Below are 18,590 nucleotides of genomic sequence, written 5' to 3' on the forward strand. Positions count from 1 at the left end.
GTTCAAACCGAAATTTCCTCTTCATTACAATTATATATGATTTTGCTAACTTTCTAGCTTATAACAAATTCTCATTGTGACAAAATTATACATGATTTAAAAATCTGAGGTCAGTCACGGATGCGGTGTGAGAATAAGCTATTATCTAACAAAAAGTAATCAAATGTATTCCTTGCCTGCGTTGTTATAATATCCTGTATTTAACAAAACAGTAGAGAAATAGTACTTTCCTGCAGGGTGGTGGATGTGTATCTCCTCTTCTGCAATCTTCTCTCGCGATAATTTTCTTGCCGTTAAGTTTTTTTTTTTAGAGGAAAGAGTTGTGCTTTGAACTCTTGACTTCACGATTCTGATCTGTCGGATCCTGTACGTTCGCTCCCGAGTTCACTTGATGTCTGAACAGCTGAACACGAAAGTAAGCGCACCGATAACGAAGTCTACTGAATGTTATCATAATGGTTACGGCCTGTCTGTGGAATCCTTATCTCGCGTCACATCTAAGCGAATTATTTTGTTCCATTGATGGCAGTATCATGTTTTTCCTCTGTGCGATAACGCAGCCTCCTTCGCAACAGACACACACACTTTACTCTGCAGGTGAAGAGCGTGTATCTGAGTTTGACCCGGGCAGCATTAATTTACACGTCATGCATGGAGCTCCCTAACCACTCGCATCAGTCACGCCGAGGCCTGCGTACGTCGCTTAATCGCCCGTCTCCGCTCTTCTTCTACTACAGCCTGGCTGTCTGGCTGCGGGAGTTTTTTGCCTGATGGGCACCCTGCCTTATTACGTGTGATCTTCATCACACCTTGTGTAACACACCAGAGCACTGGAAGTGAAAGGTTTGCGTGGCATTTAATGACCAGTAATACGCCTTTCTTTTCCAATTCCATTCCTGAATTTTAGGACAGTGAAGTGCGTATCATTAGTGACACTGTTTTATGGGCCATTAGGACGTGCTCTGAGGCATATTTCTTTGGGAGACAACCACCTCTGGAAACAGTAAGTTATTTTTTTATTTCATATTAGTTTTGTAGGATGTAGATTTAAGTGTCAGGAAGTTGTTTCTGAAAGTATTTGCATGGAGTGAAACGTGGACGATAAATAGTTTAGCCATAGCATAGAAGCTTTCGAAATGTGGTGCTACAGAAGAATGCTGAAGATTAGATGGGTAGATCACATAACTAATGAGGAGGTACTGAATAAAATTGGAGAGAAGAGAAATTTGTGGCACAACTTGACTAGAAGAAGGGATCGCTTGGTAGGACACATTCTGGGGCATCAAGGGATCACCAATTTAGTATTGGAGGGCAGCGTGGAAGGTAAAAATCGTAGAGGGAGACCAAGAGATGAATACACTAAACAGATTGAGAAGGATGTAGGTTGCAGTAGGTACTGGGAGATGAAGAAGTTTGCACAGGATAGAGTAACATGGAGAGCCGCATCAAACCAGTCTTCGGACTGAAGACCACAACAACAAACTTATAATCACAATATGTCCGCTTTGTAATGTACAATTGTAATATTACCAGGACCAGAATTTAATTAAATCTGAAAGAAACGATTTAGACTGCCAAAGTACATAAAGATGAGCCCGAGAGCTCGAAATGCACCATGCATTGAAATACAATCATGATTGTGACTTAAGGCGGTTGTTCTTTGTTTTAGAAACGTATCTCATTCCATCTTCTATCCTTATAAAATTGTTGTGCTTTTTACTTAATATCTACAGCCTGTACATTCTACCACAGAAATGATTGCACCTTGATAAAACTGGAACTACACAGCTGGGTTAACGGCTAACTGTTCTGCTGTGCAAGGGTCATAACACTCAGCAGTTCCTGGCAACGGCCTTATACGTCACAAATCGACCGTTTCGCGGTTGGCCATTCATAGCTAGGCAGTTTCGGCTAGTTAAATAGCTTTACGTTTGAAAATTAACAAATACATGTTTACAGGCTCTGAGGATGTCTGCTGCAGAAGGTGGAGAACGAAAGCCTGGAAAGATGGATTAGGTTTTAGAAAGAAAAGGAAAAAAATGGTTTTGAGGAAACACATTTGAGACGTTTCAAGAACCGGAGTCTAGTCTCTAAAGTAAGTTCTCCCGTATAAGCAGTCTCTGGCATACAGTAATAATAAACAGAAGGCTGTTTCCATAAAGAAAGTAGGATTAGGGTTTAACGTGCCGTCGATGACTAGGCCATTGGAGTCGAAGCGGGTACTCGGATTGGGAAAGAAGGAAATCGGCCCTGTGAAAAGAACCTTCCCGCTATTCACTTTTTTCGATTTATGGAAATCGCCTAAAGCCTAAATCTCTATGGCCGAACGGGGATTTGAATTGTGGTCCTCCTGAAGACGAATCCCGTGCTTTGGCACTGCATCACCTCGCTTGGTGCTGGTCCCAGTCACTATCCTGAAGCTGAGACTTTTATCCTCGTTGCTGCTGCAGCCACTACAAAGAATGAAGCGATACAGCCTCCAAGCACTACAGCCTTCACGAAACAAACGGATTCAAAACATGCCCTGCTGTTTTGGTCATATTTCCACCCTACTCTGTCATGTGGAAACCTCTTCGTTTCTGCAAAACTACTGCCACCTACATCAGTTTCAGCCTGCTAGCTGTAGTCACGCCTTGGTATCCCGCTTAAAGTTTTACCCCCACATTCCCTCCATAACCCAATTGACTATTCGTTGATTCCTCAGGATGTTACCTGTAAACCGATCGCTTTCTGTAGTCAAGTTGTGCCGTCAGTTTCTTTTCACACAAATTGGGTTAGGTATCTACTCCTTAGTTTCTAGAGTTACCCATCTGAATGTCATCGTTCTTCTACAGCAACGCATTTCATATTGTATTCTCTTCTTGTCTGAACTGCCTATCGTCCATGTTTCACTTCCGTAAAAGGCTACACTCCAGGGAAGTACCTACATAACCGCGTTCCTAACGTTAACATTTACGTTATGTATAACCAAATTCATCTTTTTCAGAAACGCTTTTCTTACTACTGCCGTCTGCATTTTATATCACCTCTACTTCCGCCATTGTCACTTATTCAGCTGCTCAAACAGCTCAATAATCAACTATCCTCATCTTGTTTAATTCGAAAACATTCCATTACCCCTGTTTTACCTTTGTTAATGTTCACTTATAACCTCTTTTCAAGACGCTATCCACCCCGTTCAACTGCTCTTCCAAGTACTTTGTCGTCTCTAACAGAATTACAATGTCATCGGTGAACTGTAAAGTTTTTAATTCTTCCCCCTGAACTTATACTCCCTTCCGCAATTTATGTTTCGCCTCCTTTATTGCTTCCTCAGTGTACACATTGAATAACAATGGGGATAGGCTGCAGCGCTGTTTCACTGTCTTCTCAACAACTGCTTCTCTTTCCTGTCTTTCGACTCTTATAACTGCAGTATGGTTTCTGTATACATTATAAATAAAGTTAAGTTCCTTACAGTATCAGTATCGTATCTCCTATGTATTTTTCATCTACTTCCTCTTCTGTTTCTACAATACCAGCTTTGCGTTCGTTGCTTCGCTGGCGTGGACTGTATAGTATGCATAGATTTTTGTTTTTGTTTTTCTTTCTTTGGGTTTGTATGCTGTTGCGGAGATTGCTCACGTGTAATCGACACACTGTGCAAACGATGTACTGCTCTATGCAAACTAAGCTACAGACATAGTATCAAAATTTAATAAAGCAGTTCCTCGTATAATATTTGCACAGTTTTGCACTTGAATTTAAGTATTCTTACACATATTGTTCATGTACAAATCAACAATCTAGAAACAGGTACCTGGTCATCTCAAAAGGATATTCCTGTACACAGAATCGAATCTATTTTTTCTTCAGTAATGATTAGTTTGCATAATAATTAGAACAAAAACAATTTTATAAACATATATTGTACCTATTAAAAAGTAATGTATTAAAGATCTGTTACCGTTTCTGTAATTTCGGCAAAGCCGATTTGTCCCGGTGACTGTTAAATAGCTTTCTTTGATTTAGTTCATAAATTGCAACATCCTATGATTTTCACGTGAATTAAGACCACAGAAGCATGGTGTTTTCCGAATGCACTTCTGACCAAAAGGCTATTCTGCTTTCATAATGCAGTATTTTCACAAAATTTTTCATCCCCTATCCCCCATCCCCCATCCAAAAACACTGACACATATTTTTTTTATTTATACCCGATAAGTCAATTACCAATTTTGGTTGATGTACCTTTATTTCTTTAATAATGAATATTTAAAAACATATTTCATCTACTACTTTACCCATATGGGTTGAATTTTGAAAAATACCTCCTTAAACGATACTTATAGTATAAGATCAACACCATCTCCAAATTCCAAGTTTCTATCCTTAGCGGCTTGGGCTGCGCGATGATGAGTCGGTGAATCAGTCAGGACATGTTCTTTCCTACACAGAAAAGATAGACTGACTTCAAGTTTGCTTCTCTTACGTATATTGAATCCATCTCTTAGCTTTGCCGTCTTTGCCTAGTACTGGCTTACCTTTAGAGCTTTTAATATTCATACAGTTGCTTCTCTTTTCTCCAAATACCTCTCTCATTTTCCTTGAGGCAGCATCTACCTGTCCCTAATTATGCATGCTTTTAAGCCTCGTTTTTGTCTTCTGGCCATTTCTGCTTAGCTATCAAAATCATTTTTTAGACTTCTGTTTCAACTTTCGCCTGCTTGTCCTTTGCCGCATTTTTGTTTTCTCGTTTCTTCAATGAAGTTCAATATCTCCTGGTTTAACCAAGGTTTTCTACTAGGCATTTTACCTATTTGATCCCCTGCTGCCTACACTGTTTCATTCCTCAAAGCTACTCATCTGTCTTCTACTGTATTCCTTTCTTCAGTTTTAATCTACAGTTCATAGCCAATAAATTATTTTCAGAGTCAGCATCTGCCTCTGCACATGTTTCACATCTTAAAATCTGGTTCCGAAATCGCTGTCTTATCATTACATAATCAATCTGAAACCTTCTAGTGCCTCCGGGTGTCCTCCACGTGCACAACCTTCTTTCATGATTCTTAAACGAAGTGTCAGTAATGATCAAATTATGTTCAGTTCAGTATTCTGCCAGGCGGGTTCTTCTTTCATTCCTTTCCCTAACCATATCTTCTCATATTATCTTTCTTATCTTCCTTTTCCTATTATCCAATTCAGTTACCCATTACAATTAAATTTTCGTCTCCCTTATCTATCTTACTTCATCAGACATTATTTCAGTCTCTTCTTCATCCGCGAAGCTAGTTGGCGTGTAGTCTTGCGGTACTGTGGTGGGTGTTGGCTTCGGGTCTATGTTGGCTACGATGACGTGTTCAGTATGCTATTCATAGTACCTTAACCAAATTCCTTTTTTCTTAATCCTTATTAAAGCAACTGCTACATTACATACATTTCACCTTGTGTCGAGAACACTGTAAACCAGGACTCCTGTTCTTCCCACCACCGCACTTCAGTAACTTCCACTATAACTAAATTCAACCTATTTATCTCTGTTTTTATGTTCTGTAACTTAAGACCCCCAGAATACCAGTTTTGTTTTTCCTGTTGACGACATCCTCCTGTATTGTCCCCACCCGGAGATAAGAATGGGGTCTATTTCGTCTCTGTAATATTCTACCCAAGAGGACGCCATCATCATCAAGCCACACAGTAGAGCTGGATGAGATAGGGAATAAAACAACGGATATAGTTTCCCCTTGCTTTCAGCCGCTCGCAGCACCAGCACAGCCTGTGTTTGCATATAACGCTAGAAATAACTAGGAGAGCACAGAACCAACGAGCGATCGCAAAAAAGCACTATTCACCCGAGAAGTATTTCCTTTTCTGATTATTAGTCACATATTCGTCGGTTTTAACATCTTTTTTTATATAAAAATCAACACATGAAACAGGAAAACAGCGTTCTTCTCAGTTTTTGTTGTCGTGTACGCTTTACAATGCACTCTTGATTCATTGTTATATTTTATTTATACCATTTTTATTGATCAGACATCAGTACATAAGAGCATTTCTACATTTTCTTTCACATCGGAGAACACGCATAGTCACGGTACTTTTAAAACCCTAAACACTGGCTGATGAAAATATCACCAGACGTCTTTTGTTCACGTAGCAGCGGCGATATCAGAAAATCAGTGAGACCAGCCTCTGCTGCAGTTCTGTGATTGTTAGACTCTATTCAGTGATATTCACTAACTCGATATGGGCTTTCTTGGTCATATTAAGGTTTCGTTTCCAAGTTCCTTGATACGGAAGGGATTCACTAACTCAAACCGCGTGGAGCATTGAGAACCGAGGAGTCTGATACTTTCTGGACTAACTGTACTACCGGTCGCACTAAGAATGATCATCTTGTACTCTGTTTCTAAAGAAATTGTCGTCGATTTAACGTTAAATCGTAATCCTACTTGCTTAGCTCAATGGAACTTGTACGCTGCTCTCTGTTCCTCAACTCCCCTCAAAAAGCCGCCGAACGGTGTCAAGAGTGCCAAGTAGAATGAGGCGATAAAAGTCATTGGATAGCGACATGCGCTTATACAGATGGCGGCAGTATCGCGTACACAAGGTATGAAAGGGCAGTGCACTGGCGGAACTGTCATTTTCACGCAGGTGATTCATGTGAAAAGACTTCCGACGTGATTATGGCTGCACGACGGTGATTAACAGACTTTGAACTCGCAATAATAATTGGAGCTAGACACATGGGACATTCCATTTCGGAAATCGTTAGGGAAATCAATATCCCGAGATCCACAGCGTCAAGAGACTGCCGAGAATACCAATTTTCAGGCGTTACCTCTCACCACAGACAATGCAGCGACGACTGAGAGCAACGCTGGTTGCAATGAGTTGTCAGTGCTAACAAACAAGCAACACTGCGTGAAATAACCGGAGAAATCATGTGGGACGTACGACGAACGTATCCTTTATTAGAACAGTGGGGCTAAATTTGGCGTTAATGTGCTATGGCAACAATCGACCAACGCGAGTGCCTTTGCCACCAGCACGACATCGTCCACAGTGCTTCTCCTGGGCTCGTGCCCATATCGGTTGGACTCCACACGACTGGAAAACCATAGACTGAACAGATGAGTCCCGGTTTCGGTTGGTAAGAACTGATAGTATGGTTTGAGTGTGGCGCCGACTCCACGAAGCCATTGACCCAAGTTGTCAACAAAGCACCGTGTAAGCTAATGGTGGCCCCATAAATGGTGTTAAGTTCGGGTACTTGGAGACTATTTGCAGCCATTCATGGCTTTCATGTTCCCAAACAACGATGTCATGTCACTGAGCCACAACTGTTCGCGATTGGTTTGAAGAACATTCTGGACAGTTCGAGCCAATGATTTGGCCACCCAGATCGCCCGACATGAATCCCATCGAACATTTATGGGACATAATCGAGAGGTCAGTTCGTCACAACACCCTGCACCGGCAGCACTTTCACAATTATGGTCGGCTATGGAGGCAGCATGACTCAATGTTTCTGCAGGGGACTTTCAACTACTTGTTGAGTCCATGCCACGTCGAGCTGCAGCACTACGCCGGCCAAAAGGAGGTCCAATACGATATTAGGAGGTATCCCACGGCTTTTGTCAGCTCACTATATGTAACGTCATACTTGTGGTCTTCCTATAAAAGTTTGTCCTTACGTTTTACATCAGTTACGAAACTGACGAAATAAATCTCGGGAGAACAGCCTGGTATGAGTGTGCATAGGACACAATATTTCGGCAGTCGACCACGTTGGCATCATCAGGTGAGATTTATTTCGTCATAAAATACGCCTGGAGAAATTGAAGGATCACAGTTACGAAACTATTAATATAATTTAATTTTAATAACATGGAGCGTGACGAGATAAGAGTCACGTTGTGGGGAGTTACATCAGAACGCAGAACTGACTTCATTACAACCTAATTTAATTCCACAGACAGCACCATAAGTGCAATGTCTTTGAAGCAATAATTAACAACAGACTACAAGTGTTTTCAAAAGACAACAGCATTATACCACTTGAATAAGCTGGTTTCAGAAACAGGGAAAGTACCGCTGACCAATGATTAAAACTATCTAGCAAAGTAGCAGAAGCCTGCAATTTAACACATGTGACTGCTGCCCTCTTTCTGGTCATAGAACGCGCCTATGATTAGGTATACCGTGTGGGACTTCTTCTCAAAATGCTAAAATACAGCTTCCAACCTGAAATAGTAAATTAATAACTAACCTCACTGGAAACAGAAAAGTACAAGTACGGTGATCAAAAATCGTCCTACTACGCAGTCAAAGCGGGAGTCCCTCTGGGTTCCGTCTTCTCCCCGTTGTCGTATACGACATATACAGCTAACATCCCAAGACCGAGATGGTGAAATGAAGAAAGAGCTCTGTACGCGGATTATGCCACTTATTCGTGTCAAGCACCCACCTGCAGCACAATCAATGAAAAAGCCAACACCTACGTCAGCGAACTTGAAACCTGGCTCAGTAAATCAAGAATCCGACTTAATCAAACCAAAAGACAATTTATCCTATTCAGACGTAGAAATATTACTAATCGCCAACAGTGGGATCACCACAAACTTAACCATCGAGCTTGGGAACAAGAAATTACTCCACAATCAAAGGTCAAATATCTTGGCATCTATCTAGATGAACTCTCAAATTGGCAGAAAAACACGAGTGAAATGATTGCGTAAGCTGAAAACTGACTTAATTTAGTGCCTCTCTTCAAGTACCGAACACGTGGAGTGGAACAACCAGTTGCACTTCTTAAGTACAAAATGTTTGTCCGAGCGATTCTCGTATATTTATCTCAAGCCTGGATTATGTAATCTAACTAGACAAACAAGAAATTATATCTCCTGACCGGAGGAAGCTTCGAATAGCTTGAGATCTGGAAATCATTCCCAAGCAATTCTTGATGTAGGCGTACATGGTAAGAATAGAACCGGTGACGTGCAAGTATACGATGTACATCGGTTTTAGGAATGCCAGTCTCGTGTTCAAGCTGTCGTGTGCTCACATGTGGATTCATAGCAACGGGAGCGAGAACACTAACTTCAGCAGCTTCGTCTGTGCGAGTGCTACGACTATTGTATTGGCGTGGGTTGAAACTTCCCGTTTCCTGAAGCGTCGCAACAAGACGAAAAAACATCCGTCGGGAAGGTGGGATATCGCTGCCTGCGTAGCATTTCGCCTTCCTTCAACAACAACAACAATGAAAGAAATGTTATGTCGATGCAGTTTGTAGGAAGGACAGCCCTTACTGTAGGCCTACTCTACACAACAGTATTTTAAAGGACTTAACTACTGTACTAAATGTATATGTACATAAGAAAACAGAATTGCAATTACTGTTCTGCTAACTTACATTCCCCATAGATGAGTAGCATTTCTACCTTCTCTTCGTTGGTGTACATTTTACTCACGCAACTCTTCAACTGACGATGGTTGACGGAATGACGGGTATGCATTCTACTAATGATTACATTTGTCCTCTGTCAACGTCAGCATGTGGATGTGTCCCATTACCCCGAGTAACTGCACAAAACGCTGGGAGCGTCAACGTCAATGTTGTTTTATGTAATTAATAACGTTGTGTTTCAGTGAATGGTGCACTGTGATACCTTTTTGAATAGGTCTTTAGGAGAGGAAATAAATTGGATAAAAACACAGGGTGCCATTTAAAAAAGTCATACCGCTGTTCATACCTTTGTAAACAACAAAGCTACAAAGAAGGCAGTCATGCTGATTGATGTCCCCCTGACGGCTAAAGAACATTTGCTTGAAACATTTTGTAATTTACATCAGGACAAACAGTTATTTAGGATGGTCAAGATAAATGGGACACACTATATATATATATATATATATATATATATATATATATATATATATATATCAGTCTTACATATTCTCAATTTGCAAACGAAGACCTTTTCGGCTTCCCTGGTGTTATAAGCCACACATCACGCCGGTAAATGCTAAACGACGCCTCGTTTGCTGTAAGGAGCCTAAACATAGGACGATTGAACAGTGGAAAAACGTTGTGTGGAGTGACGAATCACAGTACACAATGAGGCGTTCCGATGGCAGGGTGTGGGTATGGCGAATGCCCGGTGAACGTCATCTGTCACCGTGTGCAGTGCCGACAGTAAAATTCGGAGGCGGTGATGTTATGGTGTGGTAGTGCTTTTCATGGAGGGGGCTTGCACCCCTTGTTGTTTTACGTGGCACTGTCACAACACAGGCCCACATTGGTGTTTTAAGCACCTCCTTGTTTCCCAATATTGAAGAGCAATTCCAGGATGGCAGTTGCATCTTTCACCACGATCGAGCACCTGTTCACAATGCACAGCCTGTGGCGGAGTGGTTAGACGATAATAATATCCCTGTAATGGACTGGCCTGCACAGAGTCCTGACCTTAACCCTATAGAACACATTAGGGATGTTCTGGAACTTCGTGGCAGGCCTCACCGGCCGACATCGATACCTCTCCTCAGTGCAGCAGTCCGTGAAGAACGGGCTGCCACTCCCCGAGAAACCTTCCAGCACCTGATTGAACGTATGCCTGCGAGAGTAGAAGCTGTCATCAAGGCTAAGGGTGGGCAACACTATGTTGAATTCCAGCATTACCGATGGAGGGCGCCACGAACTCTTAAGTCATTTTCAGCCAGGTGTCCTGAAACTTTTGATCACATTGTTTACCTCTACAGGATCGGCATTAGAGACTCAATATCAGAAGGAGATTTAAATCATGTGACCAGCAAGTAACTTTGTGCAATAGATTAAGCAAACTGAAACATTAGCTCCCTGTTAATATCGTTACTATTCAAGCATCAGGAATTATTAAAACATATGATCTCTTTTAAGAGACTGTAAACTACCCAAGTAATTATCAGCTAACATAATGTTTTATAATCGTCAGATTTACTAATATGTATTACTGGTACGGTATAGTATTGGCTGCATGGTTTCTGCAATAAAGACCAATAAAATTACGAGGGCGTCCCGAAAAGTAATGCTTCAGAATGTTTTATGTGAAAACGCTTAAAGCTTTTTAAATAAGACGAACTTCATTACATTCTACATCTTTTTTCTTCTTCTCTACGTATTTATTTCCCGGCACAGTCACCGTGGCGGCGAGAGACCATCACTGTAGAATGTTTCACTTTGTTAACGGAGACACAACTTCACCTCCGCATGCACTGCTTCACCGCAGTCAAAGTAAAGTCCTCGAAAATGTTGTTTAAGTTTTGGGAAAAAATGATTATCGCATGAGGCCAAGTCGGAACTGCATGCAGAATAATCGATAACAGTGAACCCAAGGCGTCGGATTGTTGTAGATATCGCAGCGCTCGCGTTTGATCCGGCATTGTCATGCTGAAGGAGAAGCCTTCCGTATGTGCACGAACTCTTCAGTTAGAAACTCCACTACATCACGCTGTTTCTCACGCAGCAATATGCTTACATTACACACAGCCATGTTACACGCTACAATTCAGAGCCCTCTAGCGGCAGAGAGTTGCAACTTGCGTCAGCGAATCGGGAAAGCCTGCCGAGTAATACACTCCTGGAAATTGAAATAAGAACACCGTGAGTTCATTGTCCCAGGAAGGGGAAACTTTATTGACACATTCCTGGGGTCAGATACATCACATGATCACACTGACAGAACCACAGGCACATAGACACAGGCAACAGAGCATGCACAATGTCGGCACTAGTACAGTGTATATCCACCTTTCGCAGCAATGCAGGCTGCTATTCTCCCATGGAGACGATCGTAGAGACGCTGGATGTAGTCCTGTGGAACGGCTTGCCATGCCATTTCCACCTGGCGCCTCAGTTGGACCAGCGTTCGTGCTCGACGTGCAGACCGCGTGAGACGACGCTTCATCCAGTCCCAAACATGCTCAATGGGGGACGGATCCGGAGATCTTGCTGGCCAGGGTAGTTGACTTACACCTTCTAGAGCACGTTGGGTGGCACGGGATACATGCGGACGTGCATTATCCTGTTGGAACAGCAAGTTCCCTTGCCGGTCTAGGAATGGTAGAACGATGGGTTCGATGACGGTTTGGATGTACCGTGCACTATTCAGTGTCCCCTCGACGATCACCAGTGGTGTACGGCCAGTGTAGGAGATCACTCCCCACACCATGATGCCGGGTGTTGGCCCTGTGTGCCTCGGTCGTATGCAGTCCTGATTGTGGCGCTCACCTGCACGGCGCCAAACACGCATACGACCATCATTGGCACCAAGGCGGAAGCGACTCTCATCGCTGAAGACGACACGTCTCCATTCGTCCCTCCATTCACGCCTGTCGCGACACCACTGGAGGCGGGCTGCACGATGTTGGGGCGTGAGCGGAAGACGGCCTAACGGTGTGCGGGACTGTAGCCCAGCTTCATGGAGACGGTTGCGAATGGTCCTCGCCGATACCCCAGGAGCAACAGTGTCCCTAATTTGCTGGGAAGTGGCGGCACTGCGTAGGATCCTACGGTCTTGGCGTGCATCCGTGCGTCGCTGCGGTCCGGTCCCAGGTCGACGGGCACGTGCACCTTCCGCCGACCACTGGCGACAACATCGATGTACTGTGGAGACCTCACGCCCCACGTGTTGAGCAATTCGGCGGTACGTCCACCCGGCCTCCCGCATGCCCACTATACGCCCTCGCTCAAAGTCCGTCAACTGCACATACGGTTCACGTCCACGCTGTCGCGGCATGCTACCAGTGTTAAAGACTGCGATGGAGCTCCGTATGCCACGGCAAACTGGCTGACACTGACGGCGGCGGTGCACAAATGCTGCGCAGCTAGCGCCATTCGACGGCCAACACCGCGGTTCCTGGTGTGTCCGCTGTGCCGTGCGTGTGATCATTGCTTGTACAGCCCTCTCGCAGTGTCCGGAGCAAGTATGGTGGGTCTGACACACCGGTGCCAATGTGTTCTTTTTTCCATTTCCAGGAGTGTATGGTGACTTGTAGCACCTGAACTGATACAGATAACAGAATAAAAATTTAGGGGGAATATAATACGAGGAACACCGTCTGTTTTTCATAGGTGAGTGCACAGTGCTGGAAAATTTCACATTCAAATCGTCTGCAAATTAAGTGTTATTTATCTTCTTCTGCAAGACTCGTCACCTCGACTTACAGAATATTTTTCGCATAATATTCGCAAATAAGAACAGTTCCCGAATAGTCCATACTATTTATCCTGCCGTAATCGCGAAAGACTCTCTGGCTCAAATATTAGAAACAGTTTTTTTTTTCTCATCCATTGACACTTCTTTCATTTCAGGTACCAGTATTGTGCAACGGATGTAAACTAATGCACTTACTGCTGCCTGCGACAAATCCCGGAACACGTCAAACTCTTGGGTTTACATCTACCCGAAGCGGCCCTTTGATAACTCTAAAAGGAAAAACATGTTCTTCGGAAGATTAATAACTACGATTATTCTCGTCACTCCTCCGATCTTTGATCGCACATTATCTCCCATCTCCCCCACTGCAACAGCCTGTTAAGCGTTCCTTCCCAGTTTCCCTGTCACGGTCTTATTAACGCGCAAGTCGGCATCCGTCACAGACTTCACTTCTGAATCTCGCTTGGCTTCTGTCCTCGTGCTAGACAACTGAAATACTAAAATAAAACCACAGATATGACATTATATGTAGACAACAAAGAAACCATCGTTGGCGTTATCAAATACGCGCACTCAGACAACACATGATAGCCGCAATTATAGCAGCATACACTAAACGTTTAGCCTATATCTCGAATAGACATGCAAGGATTAAAAAGAGTGAATGCTATAGTGCTATAGGAAATGAGTGCATACATACCATAGAGGAATTCGCTAAACAACAACTTAACACAAAACGATAACGATTTTTGTGATGTTTGTATATGGATGACGATTGTTAGAATTAATTATCAGAAAGTGAACTCTGCAATAAATTTTGCATTTTTCCATTCTAAATTGCTTGTAGCAACCATAAATCCATACATATTATAAAATGGATATGTGTGTGTGTGTGTGTGTGTGTGTGTGTGTGTGTGTGTGTGTGTGTGTTCCACATCTCCTCCTACATCATTGGACCGACTTCAACGAAACTTGGTACACATACGATTTATTACTGTCAGGCAAGAAAAGGTGTGCGGTAAGAACCACATATCATAGTGTAGGAGGTATACGTCATAATTAATTTGATGCATAGAAAACTGCCACATCATGCATGACGTTTAAATTTATTACTTCTGTGCTAATAACTGTATTGAGAATAAATTTCGCAGGCAGTATCCACTTCTGATAAATGCGCTTCCCAAATTATGTCATTATACCACGTGTGGTTCCGGAGACATAATGTCATAAACACCGAAATGCGTGCAAAACTGCCGCATAGTGCACGACGTTTAATGTATTACTGCTTTGCTGCTAACACAATTCGCAAAAAAAAAAAAAAAAAAAAAAATGGTTCAAATGGCTCTGAGCACTATGGGACTTAACTACTGTGGTCATCAGTTCCCTAGAACTTAGAACTACTTAAACCTAACTAACCTAAGGACATCACACACATCCATGCCCGAGGCAGGATTCGAACCTGCGACCGTAGCAGTCGCGCGGTTCCGGACTGCGCGCCTAGAATCGCTAGACCACCGCGGCCGGCCACAATTCGCAACACATTTTGCAGACAGTACCCACAAATGTCTCAGAATGTACGTACATACATATATCATTGTACGACTCATAGTTCAAGACATATGGCGTCATAAACACTGAGAAACGTGATAAAATGCCGCATCATGCAGAAAGTTTTAATAGATTTATAATTTACTATTGTGATACTGCCACAGTCCTGCCAACTTAAGTAAATTCCTGACACCTGGCAACGAAAATAAAAGCCGCATATAGAGCTATGAGAAGCGTTGTGACAGAGAAGTTTCCAAAATCGCGTGGTAGGCACGTGAAGCAGCTGTGCCCAGTGTACAGAAACTGTCTGGGATATTACACTACAAACGTAGTTCACTTTTTGTTTTAGTTTCTAATAGAAAATTGGCAACATGAATACCCGAGCAATGCCGGATTTATAAGATAGTAGGCATGAGGCCGTCTACAAAGAACACTTAACTGAAAAAATGTAGATTAGAGATATAGTAGATCAACTATGATCCAAGGGCATTAATTACTCTGCCTCCCCAACCCCCATCGCCAATGTCTTAAGCACGGTGGCGACTCGGTGAAACTATAGTAGCAGATAAGACGATCATCACCGTGAACAATTGAAACTGGTAATCTTGTTCCACTATTTTGAGGACAAGACGGACAATAAATAAATACATTTAAGGAACAAAATCAACATTTTATTTTTATTTTTCTCAGTTTAATATACCACTGAAACGACAACAGAAACTATTTGCCGGAACTAGGACTCTAAATCTGGATTTCTTTACGGAGCTCAGTGATTTCAAGTCCCGGTAGAAATTTTAGCTGCTACTTCACAAGTGCAATAAATAAAAGTTCTTTGTGGTGTTTTCTTCTTTTGACAGAGACGTCGGATGGAATTAAAGTTAAATGTTATTGTGTAGTCTTCACTTCGAAGATTCGTTTCATACAGCTTTCCTCGATAGTCTGTACAGTGCGAGTCTCTTTATCTTCGCATATCTATTGCACAGTAATATTTATTCAGATGGTGTGTTTGTATTTCAGTAATACGCGCTAATCATGACGTTTAGTCCTCTACCATCTACTGAATAAACGTAATTTTTCTCTAACAGAGGAGCAATGATTTATATACTACAATACCAGAAGGAAAAATGATACGTGTATTGAGTATTGAACTACGGTTCTAGAAATGACAGAGAGGCTTCGTCCCGCCCGAGCCCTCAGTGGTCCACAATCCCACAACAGGCCACAGCAGTCTACCCCGCCACCGCCCCACACCGAACCCAGGGTTATTGTGCGGTTCGGTCCCCAGTGTTACCCCTCCCCACCCCCCCACCCCCGGGAACGTCTCATACCAGATGAGTGTAACCCCAAATGTCTGCGTGGTAGAGTACTTATGGTGTACGCGTATGTGGAGACAGTGTTTGCGCAGCAATCGCCGACATAATGTAACTGAGGCGGAATAAGGTTCAAATGGTTCAAATTGCTCTGAGCACTACGCGACTTAACTTCTGAGGTCATCAGTCGCCTAGAACTTAGAACTAATTAAACCTAACTAACCTAAGGACATCACACACATCCATGCCCGAGGCAGGATTCGAACCTGCGACCGTAGCGGTTGCTCCGCTCCAGACTGTAGCGCCTAGAACCGCACGGCTACTCCGGCCGGCGCGGAATAAGGGGAACCAGCCCGCATTCGCCGAGGCAGACGGAGAACCGCCTTAAAATCCATCCACAGGTTGGCCGGCACACTGGACCTCGACACAAATCAGCCGGGTGGATTCGTGCCCGGAACCGGCACGCAAAAAATGACATGACTCCACATGAAGGTTGTCTTTAGCACAAAAAGGGGAGCACAATGCTGCTAAAATAATTTTGATCACTTACCCAGTGATGTAAAATGTCTGGCAGGCAGGAAAGTAAAAATTTAAAAACAAATAGAAAAATATTCTCCTTAGTAACTACTTCTACATCACAGAAGAAATTCTGTTAACTGAATTTGAATATTACTCAAAAGCTTCCTTTGGCCATACATGACAGTTTCGGAATTAGTCAAACGAGTTGATCCCCCCATGAAACCTATTATCTACAGCATTTAGCTGCTGTAACTGTAGCAAAATGATGAATCGAAAGGGTTTCAACTTCGGACATATGGTTTTCTTAAAGGAACTAACAATATTGCGCTGTTTTCGTAAATATGTATTATACATAACAAAAAAAGAATGAATTAACTTGATACGTATTTCTGGTGAGGTGTCGTTATCGACTTCGCTTCCATAATCGATAGTGAAATTATTTATTAATGTACTGAGGTGACAAAATGCATGAGGTAGCGATATGCACATATACAGAAGGCGGTAGAATAGCTTACACTAGGTATAAAAGGGGAATGCATTGGCGGTGCTGTCAGTTGTACGACGGGAATTAACAGCCTTTGACAGCGGAATGCTAGTTGGAGCCGGCCGTGGTGGTCGTGCGGTTCTAGGCGCTCCAGTCCGGAGCCGCGCTGCTGCTACGGTCGCAGGTTCGAATCCTGCCGCGGGCATGGGTGTGTGTGATGTCCTTAGGTTAGTTAGGTTTAATTAGTTCTAAGTTCTAGGGGACTGATGACCACAGCAGTTGAGTCCCATAGTGCTCAGAGCCATTTGAACCATTTTTGCTAGTTGGAGCTAGACGCATGAGACATTCAATTTCGGAAATCGTTACTATTTTTTTATCCCTTAATTTATTTTTAACTTTGATGTTAGTCCCTGTACAGTTTGGTTTTGTTATAAGTTCCTACATATTACCGCTGTGGATAAGACTTGCACCGCCTCCTCTTGTTATGTATGTCAAAGTGTTACCACTGCTGTTTATGCACAGTGGCCTGAAGATGGCGTAATATGTCGCCGAAACTGGTTGCTCAATAAAATTTGGAAACTGAGACTGCTGAAAGGCGTTTCGGCATTCTGTTTCTCCCTTGAAGTTCGCTGTTGTTAGCTGGCAAAACCCGAGCGGCTGGCCAGTGTGGGTAGCAGTGTCAGCGGCAGCTGATGAGAGCCGTGTGGTGTTTCTGTTGCAGAGTCGGGCGTGTCGAGCGCCTCGCCGTCGGAGCTGGGCCACTCGGAGAGCGACGACGCCGAAGCCTCCCGCGCCGCACAGGAGGCCGTGGCCGCCGCCAACGCCAGGAACACGCTGCCGCACCGGCCCAGCACCGGCTCCTCCAGGTCCGTCCGGCCCCTACACTCACTCACTCATTCACTACTCAACTCCGCTCTCTCTTCTCTTGCATCTCACCCCCTTTTTTTTTCAAATCCTCGGTCTCTTGCCTTACGAGTCTTTTCAAGCGGTATATTGCTCCCTCCTACGTATATCTCGCGAGGAGACCATGAGGATAAAATCAGAGAGATTAGAGCCCACACAGAGGTTGTGAAGCAGCAGAATGGGTTGAAAATAAATAAATCGCCAGGTCCTGATGGGATTCCAATTCGGTTTTACAGAGAGTACTCTACTGCATTGGCTCCTTACTTAGCTTGCACTTATCGCGAATCTCTTGCCCAACGTAAAGTCCCGAGCGACTGGAAAAAAGCGCAGGTGACGCCTGTATATAAGAAGGGTAGAAGGACGGGTCCTCAAAATTACAGACCAATATCCTTAACATCGGTTTGTTGCAGGATTCTCGAACATATTCTCAGTTCGAATATAATGAATTTCCTTTAGAGAGAGAAGTTGCTGCCTATTCGTCAGCACGGCTTTAGAAAGCATCGCTCCTGCGTAACGCAACTCGCCCTTTTTTCACATGATATCTTGCGAACCATTGATGAACGGTATCAGACAGGCCATATTCCTTGACTTCCGGAAAGCGTTTGACTCGGTGCCCCACTGCAGACTCCTAACTAAGGTACTAGCATA

General features: G+C 43.3%; 1 protein-coding gene across 1 annotated transcript in view; it reads left to right on the forward strand.

Annotated features, from left to right (window-relative positions):
- The window catches only part of LOC124594372 (espin), a 493,386-nt gene that overhangs the window by 390,809 nt on the left and 83,987 nt on the right, over positions 1–18,590 (forward strand). The window contains exon 8 of the mRNA XM_047132740.1: positions 17,761–17,905. Within this exon, the coding sequence (XP_046988696.1) occupies positions 17,761–17,905 (145 nt within the window). The remainder of the gene's footprint in view (positions 1–17,760; positions 17,906–18,590) is intronic.

This window comes from Schistocerca americana, chromosome 2 (assembly GCF_021461395.2).
Source record: "Schistocerca americana isolate TAMUIC-IGC-003095 chromosome 2, iqSchAmer2.1, whole genome shotgun sequence".
NCBI classification, from domain to species: Eukaryota; Metazoa; Arthropoda; class Insecta; order Orthoptera; family Acrididae; genus Schistocerca; species Schistocerca americana.